The 27,350-nt window shown below is 46.4% G+C and overlaps 1 protein-coding gene across 1 annotated transcript in view; it reads left to right on the forward strand.

The window, feature by feature from the left end:
- The window catches only part of LOC125758360 (neprilysin-1-like), a 130,950-nt gene that overhangs the window by 79,294 nt on the left and 24,306 nt on the right, over positions 1-27,350 (forward strand). Inside the window, exons 6-8 of the mRNA XM_049415438.1 lie at positions 17,839-17,937; positions 20,459-20,536; positions 24,389-24,501. Of these exons, the coding sequence (XP_049271395.1) occupies positions 17,839-17,937; positions 20,459-20,536; positions 24,389-24,501 (290 nt within the window). The remainder of the gene's footprint in view (positions 1-17,838; positions 17,938-20,458; positions 20,537-24,388; positions 24,502-27,350) is intronic.

Raw genomic sequence — 27,350 nt, forward strand, 5'->3', positions numbered from 1 at the left:
ACTTTCCACGTTAACCGCCCGACACATTTTTGCCAGCTTATCGGGTGCGGTAAACACCACCTTTACTCCCGCCCTTTCCGCCACTTTCTTCAAGTTGTGAGAGACGGAATGTACGTAAGGAATGGCGGAGACATTCTTTGTGCCACACTCTTGTGCTGCTGCACGGTCAGCGTTAGCGCCTTGGTTCTTCACTTTTAGCATTTTCTCTGCAACACCAGACAGAATTGCTCGCGGGTACGCCGCGTCTGTTAGACGACGTACCTGGTCGTCGAAACTACTTCGCAGACGGTGAACGCATGATTTCTTTAGGGCACTGTCAAAAGATGAATAACCGATGCTACGCTTGACAAGGTTAGAATGCGAGCAATGAAACAACAAAACCGGTTTTATTTTGCTCTAGCCCAACTAGCACAAAAACACATCTTGACAAGGCCAGGGTCATGTTCAAGTACGCCAGGTCGCGTGCCAAAGGAGTTAGTTGCTAGCCTTATTTTGTATAACATTCCTATTTGTAGTTATCACATTCATTGCTTCGCCCTTGCGGGAGAGCTATGGCTTTTTTTTCTGGACCTACTAATGTCGTTACCAATGGTGCCAGGTTTGGCTACATTGCGCCAAATTGGCTAACTTCAGGCTGCTGGTAGGAACGAAATTGGCTCGGCTACTGCGCTGCTTTTCGGCTACTTTTGATATAGCTTGCCAATTGCAAAATATTCATCAATATGTATGTATCTCATATTAAGCAGCAACTTTAGGAATTATTTGAACCTCTTGCCTTCCAACCCAGGCACTTCAAACGTTTGCAAGGTTGTTCATCGGCATCGTGAATCCGACGCGGCGCCTTCATATCAACCAAATGATTCAAAAGTTTGCATGTTGGCAGCTTAAGCTGGAACGAAAGTTGCAGGATCTACAGTGGAGGATATATGTTCGCGCAACCAATCGTTGATTTTTGAACGAAGATATAAAACTGCAAAAAAATATCAGGCAGAAACCATATGGCGCATCTTGTAGATAGCGCAGTTAAGCAGTTTCTCCTGCTGACTTAAAACGCAGAAGCCCAGTGCGTTTCCTTATGAGAACCTTGAAGAAATGTGGCCATAGGAAAAGCATGATGATTTGCTGCTTTCGGTTCTGCGGATAACGTTGGGACTGCGACTGAGGAACTTGAATAGTTCCAGCTTTGATATTCCTGAAAATGATTGCCAAATTTAACGTAAACATATTCCACTTGAACCGCAGCTGCGATTCGAATTGTGTGATAGCATTCAAGTGTGTCTTGTTCGCTCAATTTGAGCCAAATTATCCATGTCTGGTGACGTCTTAGCCGCTGGCTTTCGAGTATGCTGCAACAAAACATGGCCACCTAGGCGTCTTTTCAGCTCCCAAAATTGAATTTCGCACTTTAGTTACACAAAAGAAAAATGTTTTTGAGACTCGAGGACTGTTGGTTGGGGCCTCAATTTGCAGACTACTTATTGCTGAATGCGACTTTAAACCATAATTGGCAGTGAACAGGGCAATCAAAAGGGCTCCGCATCCAAGGCACTCTGCACTGATGGGTTTTAGAAGTCGGACATCAGTGGAGCTGAAACTTCATCCACACGCAAAAAATGATTGCGAAACTGACTACAAACTGTGCTTCAATAGAAGCAACTGTGATACTGAGCAAAGTCACGACGTACTCATTTTCATTGTCACCACAAGGCCGTTTCTTCGCGTCCTTTCAAGAAAAGTTACGCAAGACACGTTTAAGCGAAATTCATTTCTGGGAAAGCGCAAGAAGCTTTATTATCCTGCACGAAATGGTGGCTAAAGTAAACAATTTATTATTGAACTTCCCTAATTTTAAGTTACAAGTGTTCACGTTGTATTTATAGTTTGGCCAAAATGCTTTTGCATTTATTCATATAAATATGAATTTCGCAGTTCTCACTGGCGCATGGCTACTTGTGGTGTCTTTGACGGCCCTTGGCATAAGTTGACTACTTTTCAGCAATTCTTTCCAATTTTTTGCCTACTCTTTCTCGTTTTGACCTGGCAACCCTGCTTATTCCTGCTGGATTTAGAAATGCTGTTCCGGATTACAGACGCATATTCAAGTTGCGAAATACATTTGGTTGTGTGCAATTTTCGAAGGGGTGTTGGCGAGCTGAAGACCTTTGATGTCTACGCACAGAGCTGAGAGAGCAAAGATCCCGCTTTGCAACGTGCTTACTGTGAGCAGAAGCAGACAAGTAAAATGTCTTCTCAGAGAGAACACTGAGATCGTTGATCTCAAGAACAATGCAGAATTAACAGAGCGTGAGAATGATACTCTTGCAGTTTTGCGAGTGAAGGTCATGAATTAGGTCTTAGTATTCTTCAGAGAGCGGTTGCTCCTGCACCATTCAGAAAAAGAAAATAAATGTCATCTACAGCATACGACAGTCGTTAACAGTATGAAACCCTTTAAATATACTGATGTGTTGGCATGTAGACTAGAAAAAGAATAACCCCGGAAAACGCCGTTAACACAATTTTTGATAAAGCTCTTGCCATGTATTTCACTTGATGTGTGTGCAAACGCGCCTGTGGTGTACTGAGCGTTATATTTCCATGTTTCTTTTTTCCGAATGAGAGCGCTCGTTTAGTCATCCTGTCTTGCTGTGTCCCGTATAATTACGCTCAAATCTATTCCAGGAAGTTGTTCAACTGCTACATACTTTGAGTAGTAGTCAACTACGAGTAAGTGTCAGGGTTGCCAGGTCAAAATGAGGAAGAGTGGACAAAAAATTGGAAAACTTGCCAAATGGTAGCCAAGTTATGCCAAGAGTCCTCAAAGAAGCCAAAAGTAGCCATGCGCGCGCGAGAACAACTGCGACATATTTATTTTTATTGTCACGGGGTCGGTACTTTAAAAGTTCTTAAATGTTGACACCCTTTCGAACGTCTCCTGCCAGGTCTCAGTGTCTTCACTTGGTGATCCATGGAAGGTCGGCGGCTCTCTGGGCGGCTGCATCACTACAACTGCAGCTGTCATCGTGCCCGTTGTCTTTGTCGCCGTTGCTTTTGGCTTGTCCGGTAGGAGTCCAAGTCGATGGGGTAGCCCCTTCAGTCTGCGCCTCGCTCGACTGTACCTGATGGTATCGGTGTCTTCACAAATGGGGCTGGGTTCAAGGCTTCGCGGGGGCGTCGGGAACATCGACGAACAGCACCTCCACCAGATGTCACGGGGTCGTGGCATTGACAAAGTCAGCAGTCGGCGTGTCCAAGATGAAACTCTATCTGGCCGAACTTGTCGCCGGGAAACGGACAAACTACAGCAGGCAATGCACGATGAACACTGATAGCGGCGAACAGGGCATCGGCCGTTGATAATCTGATCATCGTTGGGACGCGCCGTATTTATGCATCATGCATGGAACTTTCCAGCCTTATCACTGGTGGTCGCGCAAGCCGTGGAATAGTCTTCACTATTCGTGTCCTGTGCGCAATCTTAACAAAATGATCTACTACAATCGCGAAGCTCCTCAAACACTGCGGCGCGGTCTTCGTCGAGCGTTGTTAACCGTCTCTACGAGTCAAAACCGAATACATCATAGACACTCGTGGCAATGCCCCACTCTGAGAAAGCATCGCCCCGATGCTTAAAACAAAACACAGAATTGAATTCATAGTGCAATAGCGCAAAAACACAGTGACACAGGCAAGAGAGACGATAAGGCGCTAACTTTTAACTGACGCTTATTTTTTCGGAAACACACATATATACATAAAACAAACAATTGCTCATGCGCAGTGACTCCGTCCGACACCAAAAACAAAAAATTCTCACTTTCCCAGTCACAGCCCTGAGACCAGCAAATCTATTTCGTTATCCGAAAGGGATAAAGATGGGTGGCTTATGTACTTATCTTTGAACCGCGCAATAAAAAACGCTTCGGCTACCTCTCTAGCTGTTTGATCGCCGTTGTGAAATGATATGGTTGTGTCATCAAAACACGGCGTACATTTGCACTCTGCGCAGTGGAGGGACAGGTGTCTACTTGGCCTGCATTCCAATAAAGAATGGTGTTCACGAAGTCGAACATTTACGCAACGTCCAGATTGTTGCACATATGTGCGACCACGTGACATTGGTAATTGGTAAACAACGCCCTTCTTATTGCATTCTACAAACTTCATGGTATGACGCATGTCACATTTCCTAGCCAAGTTAGCACTTCCTTTGTTGTACATGCGCTCAACCGCGGGGCACACACGGCTAAGTTTGCTTTTAGCGTAAAATATTACCTTCCTATTGTATTTTCTGCCAATCTTTTTTAAGCGATGTGAGAAGCTATGGACATATGAAATGACAGCCATTTTCATCTATTCTGGTTCACATGCTTTTTTCGATTCATTGGGTGATTAAAAATACTTCACTACTTTCTCGCACGTTCCGAGGAATGACGAGGACGGGAATCCTGCTTGCTTCAATCGAGCAACCTGGCCTTCAAGACTCTGCCTCATTAAGTGGTGGCAAGTCTTCGACAGTGCAGACTTAAAATAAGAAAAAGCAATGCTGTTCTTAACAAGTTTGTGTGGGAAGATCTGAAATTCAAAATTGGTTTTTCAGATCTTGGTGCATACATCTAACACGCTTGGTCCGCATCAAAAGATAAGGGCAAGTCTAAAAACTGCAGTTTGTTACCCGTAGGCAGTTCACATGCAAAGTTTAAACCATCACCATGCTTTTTGAAGAGTGATGGAACTGTATCTTTAATGTTGTCCACCTGCGAACACCTGCCAAGAACCTAAGGAAATGGAGCTTAAAAGCTAAAGAAATGGAGCTTAAAAGCGGAGCAACCTTTGAGTCAATGGAAACTCCAGACTTCTGAATGAACACCTGACCGTTAAAACCAACAAATGTGTTGCGAAGGTAAAAGACCAGTAATTCCAAAAACGATTGAACGGGCATTCCGGAAAAATATCTGAAGGCAACCTCATCATTGTCTTGAGTGAGAGTTTCCCTAACGTACTGCATAAACTGGTCCTGTGGCAACGAATATTAGAGATCTTCTACGTCTACACTAAATCCAATTATTCTTTCGAGTTTCGCTGACGACAAAAATAAAACAAGAGCTTCAGAATTCGAAATAACGGATGGATCCCCAATGAAAAGGGAATGCAGCATCTTCTGAAGAAACGACGAGACAATTAACTGCCACGAACCTCGTTCGGAAACAATTCACCTGAAGGACATAGCAGGTTTGTGTGTTTTAACACGAAAGTGTTTTATGCCGGGGTCCACCAAGACTTCAGTGACGTATTTCTGTCACGGAAATGACGTCGAAAAACTTTCCACGATCAGATGGCAAAGAAAAAAGGTTCCGTCACCGGGCATCGAACCTACGACCGCTCGGTGCGCAACAACAGATGCCGGGCACGCTATCCACTGCGCCACGGTCACAGACTCCAGAGGCTTCACAAACGCGCTTTTTATATCTACCACTATCCCGGTCGGCGAGGCGGTGTTGCCCTCTGGGAGCGGTCAGGTAAAGTAATTCGTCAGTACTATGGCCTCCGCGATTAGCAACCTGCAACGCGTTACACGTCCGTCCCATTCGGCGCGTTTTCAATGCCTTAACACACCGCGAGGTGGCCACATTAGCCCAAGCGTCGTAAAAGCGTCGACCTCGCTCATCGCATCACGCTAATCCAAACCAAAAAATCACAGCATATCCACGGAGTGAATGATGATGAGTGGGCGAAGCTGCGGAGGTTCATCGGCAAACCGTGAATCTTCCGTAAATTCTGCCCAGTACATCATCACCGACGTGAGATCGGGCGCGTTTATACTAAAGGTTCGATGAGAGTTATGACGACTTGCAGCTCACTTTACATCTACGCTGTGAATTTTCCTTGTTTAGAAAACCATTGCTTTAGAAAACATCTTTCGTCTTTCGTTAAGCAGCTGGCGTCTTTTCGTTTTGCTTTAGAAACATCTGCCGTCTTTTCGTTTTGCTTTTAGAAAACATCTGGCGTCTTTCGTTGGTTTATTTCATCAATCAACGGCGTTTTGAACAAAATTTTTATTGGTTAATCACGCACAGGAGAAATCTCACCAGGCACTACCTTGGAGGTAAACAATGGCTGCTAATGGGAATGAGAGACAGAAGAAGTCGGCTTTTAGCTAACACTTACACTTCTACTTCTACTAACGTTTCCTACTGGAACATGCCAATGGCTGCTAATGGGGAATGGGAGACAGAATAATTCGGCTTTTGGTTAACGCGCACGCTACGAATTTTTTATTGTTCAACAACGCACAGGAGAAATCTCCCACCGGCACCACCTTGGAGGTCAAGATCTGGTACTAGCGTTACGACTGGTTACGCACTACGAGAGAAGAACGGGTGCCGCTTTAAGGAGCTTCGCCCCTAAAATAGCTCTGCGACGCGCGCCTGCCTCATATGGCTGTAACACCGCGTTCTCCGCTCACGCGCTTGCTCCGAGAAAAATCGCGGCCGGGCTACCGGGGCGGCATGACGCGCTTTGCGTTTCTCTCTAGTCCGGCCATGGTGTTCAATTACATTTTAACATGCCGCGGGATGGTGACGAAGTTCTGCGTCCAATATGCGACGCTCTTCTGGCTATCACACCTCGTTCTTTGATTACGCTTTCACCGTTATCTACCACCACAAGGGTTTGTTTAATGATTTAACATGGACGTTAGTCGTCGGGATGGAGATGTACCACCAATCTTCAAAGTGGGTACATACACGTTAAACGGTGCCATTAGCTGCCAGACATCAACATACATTGTGCAAACTCTCTTATATCAATGTACAGTGAACATTCAGTTACTTCTGTAAGGGCACGCTTTACTTTCGTGTTATTTCGATTCCTATGACGGAGGGATCAAGCATGTTTTTTTATCTTGAAGAATACCTCAAGGCATAAACCTTTTTCTTTCCGAACAACACATGCTAGCTTAACGTGACTGCACCGTTTCAACAAATTTATTGCGAGTTTTTTAGCGGCTTCTAGACACTCCTCTGTGTCTTTGAAATTCTTTTACACGGCTTCTCTAGCCTTTTCCGATTACATAGCGTTCGGCAACACTACAAAAAGCCTTTCTTTGTCAGATTCTAATACCGAAGGTTTTTGGAGACAAGGTGGCGAGCGACAGAGGTGATACTCACAAAACTGGTTGTTGGGCAGCCAAAATTGGTTGTTGGCCCTCTAAGCACAGCATCAACACAGTCACCAATACACCTGCCCTGGTCACTTTCAGGAGCGCACCTTGCTACGTTCCTTGCCAAGGCCAGTCTCTCCGCGTTGCGTATGGAAGTTTCTGTGCAGAATTTTAGTCCGAGCTGAACAACACTTTTTTCACGGTTGCTGAGTCAGAATCACCCAGCACTAGAACCTTTCCCCCCGCCGTGTCAGCCTCCCTCCTGTTGGGTAATGAAGAAAGTGTATGAAGCCAGAGGAATTCCGTGAGGCTCCTCGCCTGAGTAACCCAGTCCCGAGCAGCCAACACGGAGGCAGTATCATAAGTATCTCACCTGTATTCTCTGCTCAGAGCGCAGTATCTTGATCATTCTATTGACGTGGCTAGTGGATGGCTGCAAAATGCCAATGAGCGACTGCACGTCTGCAGGGCATTGATGATTTCGGAGGTGCCATCCTAGCAGGCGAGCACGACATTGAGACGCGGCTAACAGTGTCACTATGAAGGCGGGGTTAAAAGAGTCAAAGTTAGGACATACACGTCAAGTGCTCGAATATTTAGAAATGAATTGCAGTAGTACGGAAAGCCGAGCTAGTTGGTACGAATTCATAGTGCGATAGCGCAAAAACACAGGGGCACAGGCAACAGAGACGATAGAGGCGCTAACTTTCAATTGACGTTTATTTTTTTTTTCGGAAACACACATATATACATACAAACAATTGGTCATGCGCAGTGACTCCGTCCGACAGCAGAGTGCAAATGTACCTCGTGTTTTGATGACACAACCATATTATTTCTGAACGGCGATCAAACAGCTAGAGAGGTAGCCGAAATGTTTTTCATTGCACGGTTCAAGGATAAGTGCATAAGCCACCCATCTTTATCCCTGTCGGATAAAGAAATAGGTTTGCTGGTAGCAGGGCTGTGGCTGGGAAAGTGAGAATTTTAGGGGCGAAGCTCCTTAGGGTGTGGGTCGTTCCCTCTGTAGTAGTAGTAGTAGTAGTAGTAGTGGTATGTAGCCAGCTCTAGTTCAATGAATTTCTCACTAGATGAGCAATTCACTAGATATCATAATTTACAAGACATCGTAGTGTTCCTTGATTTAATCGCACTAAAAGACATACTTTGCGGGCGATATACTCTAGTGAGCTTTCAACTTTTCATCTTAATGTACATGATAAAGAAATTATTTCTACAAAAAACGCTAAGCACACCTTGAGCAAGATGTTTGGTTATAAGGAACCATGAGGCGATGCGAAGCGGAAGCACTTGCACGATCGCGTTCCGTTGGCTTTCGTTGGGCATGCTACTGATCTCGCGTCCTGGAACGCGAAGAGGAACGCTACGCGCGTCGTGTCTTCCCTCTAGCCTTACCGTTAATTCTCACAGGGTGAGCGGGGAATGCAGTCGCTCTTGGCGCGCTTTCTCTTTCGCTCTGAGTCGCCGTCGCTCTTGGCGCGCTATCTCTTTCGCTCGGGAGCGGACACTTTCCCTGCATTTCACCGATCACAAAGCGGTGATAATGAAGGGACCACGTAAACCAACAGTACAATAAAAGTTTGATGTTTAATATATACACGGTGTTTCACACTCTTTATATGATGTACCGGGCGAATTTCACGGAAGAGTTTAAGGGTTTACCGATGATTTCCTCCGGAGCTTCGCCCCACTCATCATCATTCAGCCCTTGGATATGCTGTGATTTTTTAGATGCGAAGTATCTTAAGGCCGAGCTCAATCCTGTGGTGGTGGTGTGCGGCGTGACCACCCTTACTGCGCATGCGCGTACCCTCTCCACAAACGTCCTCTCCACTCACCCTCTCCACTTTCCCTCCCCACATCCCCTCCCCACTTTCCCTCTCCACTTTCCCTCTTTCTACTTTCCCTCTCCCCTCGCCCTCTCCCATACCCCTCTCCCCTCCCCATTTCCACTCTTCCTCTGAAACGCGGGCTAGACATGCCGAAATTCTCTCCTGCGCAACGCCGCGATGAGCTCGAGCGCATGCGCGTCCCCTCCCCTTCTCTCTCCTCTCCTACGCTGCCCCCCTCTCGCCCGCCTGTCGACCGCGTTCCCCGCTCGCCCTGTGAGAATTAAAGGCCAGGCTAGATGGAAGATACGAAGCGCGTAGCGTCCCTCTTCGCGTTCCACGACGCGAGGTCGGTAGCATGCCCAACGAACGCTAACGGAACGCGATCGTGCAAGTGCTCCGGCTTCGCATCGCCTCATGGTCCCCTTTAGCGGGAGATGGTGTAGTTTTTTGTTTTTGCTGTCGGACGGAGTCACTGCGCATGACCAATTGTTTGTTTGTATGTATATATGTGTGTTTCCGAAAAAAATAAACGCCAGTTGAAAGTTGGCGCCTGTGCCGTCTCTCTTGCCTGTGTCCCTGTGTTTTTGCGCTATGCACTAGGAATTCGTACCCACTAGCTCGGCTTTCCGTACCACAGAACTGAATAAATGCATGCAACTTGAATGAACAATAATCAAGCAAACCTAGAGTTCTCAGGCTTCTTAACCCGCATAGAATGACGTAAGGCGGGTGACTTGAACCCCTTCAGGTCGTGCACTGCGCCTCTGAGAGTCCGTAATGCCGTACGGAACAGCCTGATAGTCCAGAGCTCCCAGACGTCGAAGCGCTTTGTATGGTCCGAAGTATCGGCGAAGAAGTTTTTCACTGAGTCCTCGTCGGCATTTCGTTGTCCAAACCCAGACGCGGTCGCCGGGCAGGTATTCCACCAAGCGTCGCCGAAGATTGTAATGGCGGCTGTCGGTCGTCTGCTGACTGTTGATGCGCAGACGCGTGAGTTGTCGCGCTTCTTCGGTGTTGAATGTAGACGGTGACATCGATGTTTTCCTCGTCGGTGACCAACCTCCGCATACCAACTTGTATGGCGTCATCTGCGGCGTTTCTTGTACGGCCGTGTTGTATGCGAAGGTAACATACAGAAGGATGGAATCCCAAGTCTTGTGTTCGACGTCGAGGTATATGGCCAGCATACCGGTGATGGTCTTACTGAGACGTTCGGTGAGGCCATTGGTCTGTGGGTGGTAGGCGGTGGTCAGGCGGTGACTTGTCTGGGTGTATCTCAAGAATGCCTTGGTTAGGTCCGCAGTAAAAGCCATACATCTGTTAGTAATGAGGAGCTCTGGGGCGCCGTGAAGCAGGACGGTGTTGTGAACGAAGAACTTGGCTACCTCCGCGGTGCTGCCTTTGGGCAGGGCCCTTGTCTCTGCGTGGCGGGTGAGGTAATCGATAGCTACGACGATCCATTGGTTTCCGGAAATCGACGTCAAGAACAGCCCCAGTAAGTGCATACCGATTTGTAGGAATGGTCGGAGAGGTTTTCGATTTCCTGTAGAATTGTCGGCAGTGTCTTCCATCGCTGACAGTCCCAGCATGTTCTCACGTAACGAGCAACGTCGGTGGTAAGGCGTCGGTGGCCTGTAGTACTTTTCTTGCATCCTCGCGAGCGTGCGGTAGAAATCGAGGCGGCCAGCCGTCGGGCCGTTGTGCAGCGCCTGCAGAACGTCTGGTCGCAGTGCCGAAGATACAACAATAAGCTATTTCAAAAAATAGAATAAAGTTGCGAGTGACGCTCTTTCCTTTCGCCTATCCTTCTTGGAGGTTTGTGTCCTCTAATTTTTTGAAGCATGCAGCAACTAGCCTAACATGTTTTGCGTAACAATAAGGTAGTTGGCCTGGGCTGGAGAGAAGTTCTTTACGAGGACGTCGTTTTGCAAGAAAAATGACGCCAATCCTCGCCTGAATAACTTGGTACAAGGGTGATCTTGCCTTCCAAGTATTCAACCAGGCTTCTGAGTTTCGGGTCGCTTCTATGCTGTTCGGCGAAGTCGTCGGCACTTATGGGCCCCACGAATCGGTCTTCGTCGCGATCGTCATGTGGCGGCGGATCAACCGGTGCGCAGGACAAGCAATTGACGTCAAAGTGCTTTCTTCCGGACTTGTAAATGACGGCAATGTCAAATGCTTGAAGTCTCAGACTTCAACGTGTAAGGCACCCTGAAAGTCCTTCAAGCTTGGTAACCAACACAAGGTACGTTGGTCGCTCACGACCTTGGAAGGCCTGCCATATAGGCAGGGGCGAAACTTTGATGCAGCCCAAATGATGGCAAGGTCATCTTTTTTTTTGTCGTCAAATAATTTGATTCGCACTTTGGACAGGTACAGGCTAGCGTATGCGATGGCCCTTTCTGGACGTTCCCCTCCGTTGCACAAGTACGGTGCCAAGACCTACACAGCTTGCGTCTTTGTGTATTTTTGTATCTGCGTTTTCGTCGAAGTGTGCGAGAATCGGTGACGACTGCATGCGTTCTTTCAGTTCCTGGAATGCTTCTTCCTGCGGGGTTTCGCATTGCAGCTCGATGTCAATTTTTGTCAGTTTAGTAAGAAGCTCGGCGATGCGGGCAAGGCGTTGGACAAACCACCTGTAATAGGTACACAGTCCGAGAAATTGACGCACGGCCTGCTTGTCGGCGGGCGGCGGTGATGTAGCGATGGTGGCTCTCTTCTGTGAGTCGGGGCAGACTCCAGAGTTGCTGATCAAGTGTCCTATGAAGAAAATTTCTTCGTACGCGAATCGGCACTTATCCAGTTGAAGTGTTAGGCCAGATGACCTGATTGCTTGCAGTACGGTTCCAAGGCGTCGGAGATGTTCGTCAAAGTTGGGAGCGAAGACGACGACGTCATCCAGGCCCACAAGCAAGTCTGCCATTTTACTCCAGCCAGCACTGTGTCCACAATACAGTGGAATGTTGCAGGCTCCGAGCCAAATAGCATGACCTTGAACTCAGACGGGCCGTCCGGTATTATAAAGGCATTCTTCTCTCGGCCGCTCTCGTCGACCTCATTTTGCGAGTGGCCCGTCTTGAGGTCCATCGAGGAAAAATACTTTGCATTACAGTTGTCGGCAACACAAAAACGCAGAGTACCATCCTTCATCAATACTAGTGGTGATGCACACGGGCTCTTCGAATGCTATATAATGCCATCCTGCAGCATTCCGTCGACTTGTCGCTTTATAGCTTCTCGTTCTCGCGTCAAAACCCGGCAGGGACTCTGACGGAGTGGTCGAACATTTTCTTCCGTTATGATACAGTGCTTAGCATGAAGAGTTTGTCGCACCCGCGATGACGACGATAAACAGTTATTGTATTCCTGCAGAAGGCATTGGAGGTGTTGCTGTTGGCGAGCGGGAAGACATGGTTTCACGTCGAAGGATGGCTGAGGTACTGTGGTCGTCATTCGATCTAGCTTCGTCGGATCCTGAAAAGGCAAATGCACCGCTGACGGCCACAATTTCTTCGATGTGTTCAATCGTCGTGCCCCTGCTCAGGCGTCTGTATTCTTGGCTGAAGTTCGTTAGCATCACGGTTCCTTTTCCCTCATGAAACCGAGGAGTGCCTCTTGCGGCGCAAATATCACGGTCTAGCGGCAAATGCTTATCGCTCTCGATGACACCTTCTATGTCTCCAGGTTTTTCGGTGCCGACCGGAATTATGACGCTGGAGCGAGTCGGAATGGTGACTTTATCTATAGAGCACGTTCAGGGCACATCGACATGGGTTTGTATCCGGTGGTGTCGCTTTGTCCGGCGCCGCGATTGCTTCAAACCATGCGAAGTATGACATATCCCTGGAACAATGTTGCAAGATTGGGAAGCTCGCTGGATAAGTGCGATTATTGCTGGTGACTTGCTGTGCAAACTCCAGACGGCGTTATTAGATGGCCTCCACGGGTCCGTATTTCGAGACCCTCCCAAACAGTCGTAACTTTCATACTTTGTGGCGAAGGGCCCACTGACGACGGAATAGGCGGCTCCAGTAGCGACGAGAGTGGTGATGTGGCCGTCGATGATAACGTCGAGGTCGCTAGTTCGTCGTCTTGCGTTGCGGTTAGGTCGTGGCCTCGGATCACGACCTAACCATATGCAATCGCACCACCATCGGTTGCAGCCTGTGCACCACCATCCAGAGTAGGGCCTGTGTACTGCCGGCGCTACGGTGAGATGTGGCGGCCTGGCGACGGCGAATGGGAAAGTCGTCGGGGCGTCCACTGCGCACCCGCGAGCAAGTCTGCGATGTCCCGTAGACGTTGACCCTTTTGTGGACACGCCGCGTTGACGGCGAAACCGCACAGCCCCATCTGTCGGTACCGGCAGCGGCGGTAGGTGTGGCTGGGTTCCCCGCAGTGGTAACAGAGCGGGCGGGGGTCAGGCGCGTGTCAAACGTCAGTCTTCCTTGGCGTGTACCACTGGAAGAGAAGAAAAGCGTCGGAAGATGCTTGGTCTTTGCCATATCTCATATGGGTTCCCTGAAGGGGAATCGTCCAAACAGAAGAAGCCGGATTGCCCAAAAAAGCATGCAAAGTTGCTCACTCGTTGTGTGTCTGCTGTGGCTTAACACATCCCTTTATCTTGAATAAAAAGACGAAGACACCTACCACAAGAGAATAAAAGTGTAATAAGACGTTTCGGCACACACAACGAGAGCATTGTGAACAAGGCTCCCGTTCTGGGTGCCGAAACGTCTTATTACATTTTCATTCTCTTGTGGTCGGCGTCTTCGTCTTTTTATTCAATGATTCTTCCTGACCAGACGGGCATCCGTGGAAGCCTTGATTTCATCCTTTCATCTTTTGCGAGAGCATATATAGGGCAGATGGGGCGATGCCTGAACAAACGCATGCGTGAGCACAGTCTGGCTATAAGGGGTAAAAGTGGCGGTCACTTGGATTCTAGTACCCGATAGTGTTCTTAAATGGCTATGCTTAATATTGTGGGTAGCACTTTGCAAGGTTTTTCTTTTGTTAACGTTCTGGTGAGGCTTTAGTTGCCGTGCACTCTTTTCACCTGTTTTGTTTCCCATATGACCATTTGCAACGTTTTTTATAAAGTGTTAAATTTTGACTCTCTTGATATTGTGCTTCATTATTGTTCTTTTGTTGATGGCTTCGGATGATCTGAGAAGCGGTGTTTCATTGTTTTATTCTTCCATTTTCTTTAATTTTTCACGGTGCCTTTTCATGTGTTGTTCGCGCTACCGCAGAATCTTGGGAGCGATAAAAAAATAAAGAGAAAGGTAAAGGAGATAAAAATAGAGCTGTACGTGTTGTGATTACGTAGTAAATGATTGTGACGCTTGCTACAAATGAGGTGCTTTTATTGCGATAGCAGTTATATCAACAATGTCGGCGAGTTTTTGCCATCGCCGTCATGTTCCGTATGAAGTCCAAGTTGATAAGATCCCCCCGCGCATCGTATGTTATACCGCGGGTAAAAGAGCGCGAGCGGGGCCGACGATCGCGGCCGAAGCAGAGATCAAACGAGCCGGCCCATTTCTGTCGCTCGGAGGGTGTATGCGATAATATCACCCCGCTCGGAAGGCCTGCCGTCGAAGCAGACAGGTAACGCCCCACCCGTCTTTAACGAGCATGAAAAGACGTGAGGGGAGGTATCACGCGAGCAGCAACTTTGAACTTTGAATCTAAGGGCGCGGTCGCGATCGCTGGCGCGCGCTATCTCGACAGCCATTACAGCGGGCGGCTCGTATACCCTTCAGCGTGCTGCGCTCTCAACGCGAAGTCACTATGCGGGCAGAGCATCTCTACCTGGAGCGACCGTATTCTCTTACACCAGCGTTCTATAGTTACGCGAGATCGGATGCAAAACAGTTAGCTGCCAGCCTCACTTCGTATAACACTTCAATTTGTTGCTATCGCATTCATTGCTTCGCCTTTGCGGTGAAACTGACTTTTTTTCACAGCTCTGTCTGCGGTACAGTATTGAAAGCAATTTTGGTGTTGTGCGCATCGTTATAGCGCAGTGTGGCATGCCTATATATTGGCTTCGCGAACTGACAATAAACAGTTGGTAGTCGGCGCTCTTTCCTGTCTCCCTCCTCCTTTCCAGCTGGTTGCGCAGCATGTTGAGTATACGATGAAGATTGATGACATACTAGTGTAACGGGTGTTGCCATTGTTGACATGAGTGAATACTTCTGTTCTGCTGCCCATAAAGTAATTTTTTTTTGCTTTTCGGGTTATTTTTTCTTTCAGCTGCATTCATATTGCATATATGCATAGAAACTTTACATGCACAACTGAATTTGGCAGCGGATACAAGAATTTAGCAATGTATAATAAATGCGCGAATGACATTACTCTTCGGGCAAAAATTTTACAGGTTGAATCTTTTAAATCTGACCCATTTCATTGGGCTGTAGTTTTGTTAGAGAGTATCCGATTTTAATGCGGTTTGCGGTTTATTAGTCACGTGGCATGCCAAACGTGACTAATAAAGTTTTGTGAAGACTATGAACGCTTATAATGACTCACCCTACAGCAGATATTGAAATGACCACCTGAAATGTCAAACTGTTCTGACGTCTCCAGTACGCAGTCCTTCATTGTGTGGATGTCCGCGGAATGATGTGTTTTTTTTTTTCATTTCTCAGGTATTCTTTTTCTTCGGCATTGCACATCAAAAAAGGGGCCAGCGGATAAACTGCAGTCCGTCCTGAAACTTTTGTCGCAAACCATATTAAAATTGGATTATTCGTAATAAAAGCACAGCCTAATAAAATAGGTCGATTCTACATATGAGTCACCCTATATATTAAGTACTAAAAAGCCATTTCATCTGTGTCTCGCTCGTACATTGTCACGTGGTTATGACGGTGAAGAATGCTGCAGCAATGCCGGAAAATACCGAACTTTCTATTTGGGCGAACTTGTGCCCGGCAAATGAAAAGTCAAGGTACAAGCAATTGAAGCTGAGCACTGATATCGGGCGCGAACAGTCATCGGCCGTCCACTAATCTGATCAGCAGTAAAGCGCGTCGGCATTTTACACCTGTGGCATCGAAGGTTCCAGCGTTATTGTTTGGGACCGGGTTGGTTCCAGAATAAACTGTACTTTTCGCGTGGCGCGCTCCAGCTTATCAGAATATTTTAAATATAGTCTGGAAGCTTTCCAGACATTCCGGCGCGGCTCGCGCATGGCAGTGGTTACACGTGAATCGGAGCGGTCACATAAAAATACAGAAAGAAGTGCTGGTGGCAATATAATCCTAACAACATTTGCATGAAACTGCCGCGCCATTAAATGTTTTTCCTGAGTGCGATACGAGAGCACCTGCCCACAATCCAGTATAAGATCGGCACAAAGCAAAAAGTCACAATTTCGCCGCAAGGGCGAAGCGCGGAATGCGGTAGCGACAAAGTAGAATGTCATACGAAGAAAGGCTAGCGGCTCACCCCTTTAGCAAACACAGCCACTGCAGCCTTCAAGAGCCTTGACGATTCCACGGATTAGAAGTAAAAACATCTCCGGCCACGTGAACCTCCAAACCTCAAGTCAGTCACCTCGTAAATGGGCTTCTACACCTGGGCATGGTCCCGAATGTGGAAGTTCCGCTGCAAAGCTGATGACTCCGCTATGGCCAACAATGTCTCCTGCCCTGTTTTTCCTCTACGCACGTTGCTGCGTTGACGCACGCAAAAGGACGACGCATAAGCGTCGTCCTTTCTTTTTTTTCAGCATGTAACGCACAGTCGCTATGAATTTTGTTCGTGCACACCAACATAAACATGTCTTGTAAGAAAAACGATGCATATCACAACAATTTATACTACGGATACTACCTTGCAGGGTCGCCGAAATTATTAGGAAAGCGCCGCTTTGAAACAAAGCTTTTTATTTACTGTAGAGCAAGTTGGTACCTAGAGCTATAGCGGTGAGCAACGGACGTCGGACACAGTGACAAAGCGAAAGGCTTAAGCTTAACGCAGAAGTAGTCGCCGAAGTACTAAGACTGGGCACAAAAAGGGTAAGTTGCGGGTAACACAAATAACAACATTGCAAGAATAATAGTCAAAACAGGTTATCTCACCAGCTCATAAGATACCACAATGTGCTGCTGCGCGAGTAGTGTTCCTGCCCCTTTGAAATTACTCGGCGTTGCAGTTGGATAGTCCTCTGAAGAAGTATTATGAATGTGCAACATCGAACATAAGAAATATGTGCAGTATGCGCGAGTTGTGGTTCATGGATTTCCGTTTTCTGGGGGCACATGGCAAATGTGTCATAACAGCAGATATATGAACGACTGTTTGCGAAAACACCTGTTTTCGATGACACAGTGACCTTGTACCGCAGCAAGCGATAACACCAATTTGGATACATGTTTTGCAGCACGCGTCCTTTTGTTTCGCTGTGCCGGTAACCCCAGCTTTGCTATGTAGCTTTTGCTGCGAATTGTGAACTACGAACAGCCGAAACCGCCGCTGTTGTAGACTAAAGCTGCATCAGCGCACCAATATGCAGTAAGCACTATTCGTAGAGCAACTTATTGTATCTTGATTTAATTCATCAGAGTAGTTTAGGTACCATCGTTTTGTGTGGTTGAGGCTGGTTTATACCTTTACGAGAGACAAGTCTTCTCACAAGGAATACACCTGAAAAGAGGCAGTGTATGACATTGCTTCTTCTAGCCTCGCTTTTCACTCGGTGCGATTGAATAATCCGCGCTGCAACATCTGCACCCAAGTGAACGCCACGCAAGCCAGAACGTCCTGAAGCAAACGTCGCCTATTTTGCAACTTTTTTCTTCGCAGATGCAGGAGATCGCCGATGAAGTAAAAGAGGCGTTCGCTATCCTTCTTGATCTTGTGGACTGGATGAGCTCCGCCAACAAGAACGCTGCCATTTACAAGGTTAGTCGCTTGAGCCCAAGTGAGTACACTTGTGTCGATGCCATATTTCGACCACGCTGGCGCCACTGGAATGCCTGACTAAAAATAAAAGGAACCAAACAGGCGACGTTGGCTGCGGCACTTCTCTGAACGCTCTTAAGTACATAATTTTCACACACTACCGGAAATGAATGGTTGCGCGTGTCTACAGAACGTGGGTCTTTGGTGGCATGGCAAAACAGAGGTACGATAAAACCTTCCGAGCCATTGTGGTGACCATCTCAAATGCATCCGAAGCAAATCGTGCTGTTTTATTGCATTGAAAACAGTGAATTGCTAGAATATTTCGGAGAGAAAAAAATTCGGTCGCGTGTGGGAGCCTCACGAATTTCGCAGAATGTCATCTGAGTGCTGTTTGTCAGAAAACTTATTCCGAGAGCATCGTTTCTCGTTTCAGTACCAAATTTAATTTATATACTAAACGAAGGCGTGAGTGTAAGGCACTTTTGCTATGGGCAGCGCGACCCGGACGGAGGACTAAAAGGAACGGACACACACGATCGCTGACTGACAACTGGTTTTATTTCCTTCACACGTGTAGTTAAGAAACACAAAAAAGGATCACATGGCGTGATCACGGGTTGCGCTGCCCACATAGCAAAAGTGTTACTAACTCGCCCAGCTTGCCGCTTTAATTGTGTCAGGTGCTCGAAGCTCAATGATATTATGGCAATTCTTACGCCTCCAGAAATTTAGGCAAAATGTTCTAGGTTTGCATTTTTTCTCTTGTAATATAGCGCAATGTATGAATATGAATCTCTGATCAATGAATACTTAGCCTACGGAAGGTACATTGTGCGTTAAAATATCTTTAATCCAGCGAGAAGAAATAAGGAATTTGATAAAATCATCATTTTGCTTCACATCGAGACGCAATTTATACCACGTGGTGCTCCGATCATCATTAAAGCTGAAACGAAGGCAAATAAACAGTTCTTTTTATATGGCAAGTTTTATTTTTACATTTTTTTGTTTAAGGAAGAAAACAATGTTCGAAGTTCCCCACTGACAGCCGTGGGGCACTTCAATGAGGAAGCTGCGGTATGACAAAATGGGATGATAGGCATCAATAGGGAACAATTATTATTCCTAATACCTTTCAGATGGTCGCCAGAACTACTTGGGCACTTGGCGTCCTCCTCCACTGATGTAGGGGTTTGAACGATTGTTTAAATGAAATATTTTTCAGTCAGCGCCTCAGAATTCTGAGCAAAAACTTCATGTAGGTCCTAGTGAAGGGCCTGTAATAAGTACAACTACAGAGTGGCATTTAAACACTACTGAAAGTGTAAACTTGCCCCTGGTAGATAGCATGACTTAAGTTCATGAACAACATTATTCCATGTCGCGAACGTGGCTCACTCAACAAGTATGCAGGAGCAATGGGGTAAATTACGTTATTCACCAATTGCTTGGCCTTAATTTCTTTACGTCACATTTTCCCAATTGCGCATTTTTGGGAGTAAATTTGCAAGGCGTTTCTAGTGGAAAGAACTTTCAATTTCTGAACTAGCCGTAGCCCTGAATTTCTGTAAAGCGCGGTTGCAGCGCTTCAACCATTAGGTAAATGCTAACCACCTTAAATGCTTTAGTAAGAATCTATGTTCTGGTAAGCGCCATAAGCAAAACCAATAGTATTCTTGAAAAAAAAGCAAAGCAGTGAAGACCATGGTACAACGGGAGTCGTGACAGCCGCATCTGTAGTGCAACTTAGCATCATAATGTCAAATGACAAAAAATAATAAGATATCGGCAGAATGCCGGTGTTCCAACGTGTAACAGCACTTCATTGTAACATTGAGGATAAGTGACTTTTTATGGGCATTTAGTTTCAAAGGTTATTCCGACTGTGGAACCACGCTCACCCCTGGCGCGGCATGTGTGAGCAAGGGAAAGCCGGATTGGAGGATACGCTAGAGCAATGCGAAGAAAAACATTTTAAGGTGACGCAACATAATCGAGAGTCCCCAAAAACTGATAACCACACTTTGCGTGTTTTCGACTAAATTGCAACTATCAGTGCTTCGCGCTATCGGTGAAGCTTGAAATCGTTTGTGTTTGTTCAAGTGTTACTCGTGTGTGGTTATGCGGAGCTTGCAGAAGTCATCAATCGAGTCTCACTGTTACTGTCAGTTTGACACTCCTTTTGTCAACCACTGAAAAGAAAAACCTCTTCGAGTTTATGAAGACTCCCTTAACAACAATTATTTTTCCGCGAATGCTCTAGTGACGAAGGCTGTAAATACTGGTCGTCACATTCAAATACCTGCAGAAGTAGTATTGCCGAATGAAGTGAGAGCCGAAACGTGTACGAGTCTGTGCAAACACCGGCGATGCTTTATATTAATTTTCAAAATAACAACCATTTTAACTACAGTCGTATCTTGTACATAACTGCAGGCACACCTTGTGACTCGCTCGTAGAATATTTTAACAGGGACCATGACTTGTGTGTCGATGATTCCTTTTCAATGTCGTGCAGCTTCGGGAAATGAAGATTAACGCTGGTTTCCCGCTCTGGATCAGGAGTGACACGGAGCTCAACGAATACTATTCATCGGTAAGCGACGTGTTATACGATCACCAGGTTGTTAATATTGTTCAACCAATCTTCAACAATATTATTGTTGAACCAAAGTTCAACAGGCGGTGCAGGATGTTTCTCGTTGTCCGGCCGTCCGTGCTGCACGCAGCAGCAGCTGTGAAAAATACTGCCAAAGAGCGCTGACGTAATTGCCCAAGGAATGAGTTGCAGCAAATCATTTTGTAACCGCCAGCAGTGAGATTTGTTTGTGCATTTTACAAGGAGGGTTTTTCACGTAGTGCGGAAGAGAGCGATATAACATTACCCAGGATCTGTTTCTGTGTGCGATAGAGAAGTAAGAGTAATTCTTAGTATAGGCATTATCCTTTTCAGGATTTCTCGCTCTCGATTTTTTCATGATGTCGCTCGTTGTCCAAACATATAAACTGTCTTAGTAACACCATATGGCAGACAGAGTACATGTCGTAAAAGTTTCTATTATGAGAATCGTACATTCCAAGAGCAAGGAAATCGTTTTGAAATTCGCTAAATGGTTGCCAATGCCTCTACTCAGACACTAATATTTTTCCCCAAAACACTATCCTTCCCAAACCAACTTCTACATCAAAACTATGTAGAAGTCGGTTTAGGAAGGAGACGCTCACAAGTTAAAATTGCAATATTTCTTCGAAGACCAGCGAAGTCAGGTGGCCCAGGCACGGGCTGCGACGTTAGCCAACTTGTCAACCGCTTTCTGGACTGAAAGAGCCTCCCACCTCGCGCGAATATAAGAACAATTTCTCGCTGTTTCTGCTAATAAACGTATGTTCTTCCTCCTCCTTTTCTTATGTTTGTACTTTTTTCGCTTGCTAAAATTTGGCTGAGCGTTGTCCTGATACATCCTGCACACATGAGGAGAGCGAAGACGACTGTGACGTCAAATATTTGATAAGTAAATTTACACGCCTCAATGATGTGCCGAATTTCGGTAATGCGTTGGTCCTATATGCACGAATTCCCTCTGAGCAAGGGCGGCTGTAGAAGTTAAGGAGCCGTTTAAATCGTACAGTCAGCGTCACAATTTTCGAGACCACGATTCACAACAAACATCTGAATATTCCCTCTGCTGCGGCAGGCTGCCTCAAATTCAGATTTCCGGCCTGCTCTAAAACGCGCGACCGCCACGTACTGTGCAGTTCGACCTAGTACAGTCACACATTGCTGGGACATTACTCAGGCCTCGTCGTCTCTAAACTTTCGACGCCGACTGTATCTGATAAAGAACGCGCCAAGTTTGGCTCTGCGAGCGCGTTATGCGTCTCGAAAACAAGAGCCAAGGCGGAACATAATAGGAAAAGCGAAAGTCGTAGTGCGGTAATCTTTTTCTAGACCATTTCTTCCTATCAACAAAGATTAGAAAAAAATATGCACGCTCTTACAATGCAGTAACACTTTTATAAAGTAAGCGGTTCATTCGCGTTGCAATGCAATAACGATAGTTGTACATCATTCAATTGACTTCGAAAGGGCAAAATAGAACACAGAGGACAGAGAAGCACAAAGGGACTACGCTGACTTTCAAGTAAATATTTACTGCAGATGTATTTATTGTGTTCTCCTCTATCATCCATGTTGTCTAAGTCGATTCAAAGATGATCAAGACCAGCTTTGCCGGCTCTCACTTCTGTTAGGTGGTACTACATATTCTTTGACTGCTCAATTTCTATAGCTGCCAAATAACAAGAATCTTGGTCATTAGATTAGGAAGTGGTTAAAAAGCGATAAATAAAAGCTATCATCATGAAAAGAGTAACAATGACTGATTAACAACCTTGCTGCTTTGCAATAAAACTGCGTCACCACATCGTGTTTCAACGGGAAATCATTGATAACGACCATGCTTTGTTTCCAGTACCGTTTGAGTTTTTGTGTACGCGAAACGAGTACAGTGCAAAAGATGAGGAACGCACGAAAGGAAAAAAAAAAACAGCGGACTCGCAGACTCGCGCCAGTCCATTGTCTGCTTTTCTTTTTCTTCGTTTTTCGCGCTATACTAGCCAACTAGCCCTACAGCCTCTTCTAAATTCTTGTGTATCGGAGGCATTAAGGCGGCGTGAAAAAGTCTTTGTAGTTGCTTTCTCCAATTCGGCGGCTTGATTTTGATGTCTCATTTACACCCAACACGTTGCATTTGTAACACAGCATGAAACAGGAACTTGATGAGTTAGTGGATACAGCATTGGAAACGGCTTTGCAAAAAAGCAGAGTTCTTCAATTACACGAGTTGCGAAGCTCCCCGTAGGCCCGATATATCAAAATCCGAACGCGCCATTGGCGAAAATCGCGGGGGTTCTGCCGATTGTCGCGTCATCTGTTGACTAAAAGATAAACTAATAAACGCTAGCGACAACGTCAGCGCTACGTGGGGCATTGAGCATCTAGTGTTTCGTATTGCCGCTCCCAGATGGCGCTACAATCTGCAGGCGCCCGCAGAATCGGCCATGGGAATGTTGGAGTTTCGGAACACCGTTTCGCAACTGGTGTGACTGAATAACTTTGACAAAGAAGCAGCTTGAACTAAACAATGAGTAGCCTTCAATGCAGAAGGAGTGGCTTTGAGACAAAAAAAAAGTTGGAGTTTCGCCGCGAGGGTGAAGTAATGAATGCGATAGCATCAGACTGGAATGTCGCGCGAGGAACGGAAAGCAGCTAGAAACTTGCAGCGCGCTGCTCAAGCACAAATGACGCACGAAAAGAACGCACATAGGACGAGCACGAGCTAACGACTGTCACAGCTGGACACATGCAGCACGCTAGTCAAGCACAAAGAAGGACGCACGAAAAGAACGCTTAGGTGTACACAGGACGAGCGCAAACTAAGAATTGTCGCAGTTGTTACTTCTTTACGCTTCAGCAGCGCGCTGCAAGTGTCGACAATGCACAACCAGGTAGCCCCTACTTTGGCTAGTAGCCCACTCCTTTCACAAATGCGGCGGCTGCAGCAAGCGAAGGGGCCTTCGTGCGGTCTAAATGTTGAACGCAAACTTTTCGGTGAAAGCGCAAAACGCACAAAGCTCCCTCCTCACGAGATATCCTAGCGAGCAAGCGCAGGTTGGAGACACATCCCAACTCCGGCCAAACACGAGCGGGGTGACGGCCATTCAAGCGCGGCCTTCGCGCCATCTCGCGGGTGATAGGAAACACGCTGAATCACCTCCGCGCTCTGCATGTCGCCAGCGGTAAATGGAGCATATAACCAACTCTCAGTTAGTATACTGGAGGACGTATGCTGCATGGTGGAGTTGCCTTACGTGGCGTACTGTGAGCGAGGGGTCGCACATTAATTTATACAAAACATGTTGCCGACGGCAATCGCGAAAACCCACCGATAGTTTTTGTAATTGCTCTCGCACTGAAGTAGCAGTGGACATGATATATATATATATATATATATATATATATATATATATATATATATATATATATATATATATATATATATATAACATAATGCCGGCGGCGACGGCAATAACCGCCGAGAGTGTCTATTTGCTATCGCAAAGTTCAGAGGTCACTGTTAGCGGGAGTGCGTGCCTCATGCTCAGTATATTGGCCATAAACCGTCAGAGCAACGCGTCGATCTTTCTTAGCGCAAACTCGCCCATTGTGTATGATGTAAATCTTACACAACGCGCTACAGCTATAGTTAAAGTGATAGTTGACCGTCTTTTTGTGTAAAGCACCACTGATACTTTTCTTTGCATCGCTAGGCTAGAAAGGTACAAGAAGTCAGGAAATCCAAGGATATTTAAACACATTGCATGATCCCCTGTGACATACGAGTCACCTTTCGAGGAAATACATCCGTGACATACATCTGTGACGCAGATACCAGACCTCAGGAAGGAGGAGTTCTTCGTGTCGGCGCTCCAGGTCATCAAGGCATACGTAACCACCGAGCTTCGAAAGCTCAAGTTCATTGGCTACAGGAATGATTTCGGGTGAGATATGAGCCAGTCCGCGTTACTTTTTAAGAAGAAATCATTTTATGACGGGATCCATCCAGACTTTAGTGACGTATTTCTGTCACTAATATGACATTGATAAAATGAACGCTAACGGATGAGAGACGAAACTCAAGTAAAAGTTCCACCACCGAGAATTGAGCCTACGACCTCTCGGTCCGCGACGATAAGGATACAGCACTCTACCGACTAAGCTACCGAGGCAGGTGCGCGACACTCCGCAAACGCGCCTTATATCTTTCACACATTTTCTGTGTGAGGGGCTGGTGGTGTCACCGTTTGTGAGCTGTGAAGCGAAGTAACGCGGCGTGACACTTCTAGCGCCCATAGAGAAGGCTTCGGCGACAACACAGTTAAAGTGTGGCCTCCTAGATTGCGCGCCGGCAGGAAACCTGCGGGCGCACACTCTTGGAAGCCATGGTTAAAAGTCTCGATACCTGCGCAAAACACAGGCCGCGCTGTCATCGGGACGTAGCCCTACACGCAGTTACGTTCTTTGCCTTTCGCTTCTTGTTAGCGTGTGACGGCACGTTGTCGGAGTAGTGTAGCTTCCACATGCACCAACGGTGCTTCTAGTACGATAGCACCGACTGATAAAGTTGCTGCGATAAGCGCTACAGAAAGACAACGATGTCGACGCGCGATTGTTCTGCAATGATGGAGAGAGACAGAGGGAAGCGAGACGTAGAACGCCTGCGCGCGTTCGTGGCTCAAGCTAGGAACCTTTGCCTCCCGTGTTGCTGAAGCGCAGTGTGGTAGCGTATGCATGAGTACAGGAGTGCGTTACCATATTACTCCGGAGGGCACACCGTGCCGTTTCTCTCCTTACTTGGCGACGCTTTCACGAAGTCCATAACGGTTACTATTATTTATTATGTGCTTGTTGATGTCATCTTTGCGCGAGATCACGATACGCAATATCCAGGTATATGTTACCAACTTCAGCTACCACAACGGTTAAATCATGATCGTAGGCGTTAGTCGTCGCGATGTGAATGTAGTATAGGCGTCAACGTGGGTGTATCCACATCAAACGGTCCTATAGCTGCCAAACGCCAATAGGCATTGTACAACCTGTCATATATTACTACACAATGAGCACTACTTCTATGAAGACATATTTCACTTTCGTGTTGTACCGATTCCTATGACGGAGAGACCAGCCACGTTTTTTGTTCGTCCGTTAGTCTATGCTCGCCTCTGCAATCGATATTGATGCACCTTTGGTTAAAAAGATTTCGTCGAAAAGCTGTACAAGGGGCAGCGAGGCTCGCTGTTTATCAATGGTCCGGGTTTTTTTATGAACCAGCAAAGACTCCCTAGGAAACAGTCAGTGAAGAGAACGCTTCACTATGCGCTGAGTGTTAAAACGTTAAGGCCGATCGTATGCGGCCGAATTCTAGTAGCGAAGTACTATCACGGAAGGTTGAAATGACGCGGAAGATTATCAGCGTGCTGTGTGGTTCCTTTAGTCTGTGTAATCCTGTGAAAAGGTGACTAGTGAAAAAACTTCAACACAAAAATTGTAGCGCTTGCTCAGAAACGCCAAATAATTTCATCTGTTAACTGCCAGTACCGCATGCCGGGTAATGAACAAAGATTACCTTATTGACTTTCAAAAATAGTGACACCAATGAAAAAACTTCAACACAAAAGTTGTAGCCAGAGTGTCGGAACGGAACGAAAACCGAAAACGAAAAACGAAAAAAAACGATATTTTTGACCGGAACGAAAACGTAACCGAAACTTTATCTATTATTTCGTTCCGGAGCGAAACCGAAATGTTTTCAATCGTTTTTCGGTGCACGAGAAAATTTCGTAATTCGGAACTGAGCTCATGCAATGTGAGCATATCTCAGGGTGTAGTATTAGAACGTACCTCAGACAGGAATTCCAGGGCAAATATATGTTTATATTAACGCAAGTGGACTTTCGCGCGCCTGTCACGCAGGCCAAAGTGGAGAGGGCATTGTCGGCGCTGAAGTTTGTTACAGCGAAAGCTGTTATGACAGCCGATTTTGGTGCCATAGTTGTCCGCCGCCGCCGGTGTACGTGACCGCTATCGCGTGATATAAGAAAAAAATTAAATGAGAAACAAAATTCTAGGATCGGATGGGATTTTAATCCGCGCCCTCTGCGTGACAGTCGGGTCTTCCACCACAGTGCCACGCTGCTGCTTGTAACTTCATCGCAAAAATACTCTACACAGGCGTCATGTCGGGCAAGGAATCGCGTTAACATATGTAATATAGCGTGGCAGAAAGCAAAATAACAACCAGTCATCACACAATGCTAATAGCGCAAAGAGTGTGTGGTTTAATGCTTCCCACCAGTGTGGCGGAGTTGCCACTCCTGAATTGGAATGACTCCGGAATCATTCCACATTTTCGCCACCCCGGAATGGAATGGCGACACGCCTTGAGGAATGGAATGTGAATGGAATTAAGCGCCTTTTGCACCGAATGGAATGGGAATGGAATTACGTCTTTTTCCGAAAATAGAGCACGTTTTTGTCTACGTGCTGGTTTTCAAACTTCAAACATTAGTAAGTCAGAGCCTCGCAAATTAACGATAGAGCAGTATTTTTAAAATGGCTTGGCTGATTACAAGCACGGTACATTTATAAGCAACGCGCCTACTACAAACCGAGGCATAAGTTAGTGTACAAACAAATGCATTATCCAAGCAGATACCGAAGGGAAAAACAAACTACCCCTGCGCGTTGGTTCCCATTGATACCCCCACACGAAAGTGCTGAATACTCTACGCACTCTATACTCTTGACACAAAGCATTGAGCCCACTAAAAAAATTCGTATTTGTCTT

This window comes from Rhipicephalus sanguineus, chromosome 4 (genome assembly GCF_013339695.2).
Source record: "Rhipicephalus sanguineus isolate Rsan-2018 chromosome 4, BIME_Rsan_1.4, whole genome shotgun sequence".
In the NCBI taxonomy this organism is placed as follows: domain Eukaryota; kingdom Metazoa; phylum Arthropoda; class Arachnida; order Ixodida; family Ixodidae; genus Rhipicephalus; species Rhipicephalus sanguineus.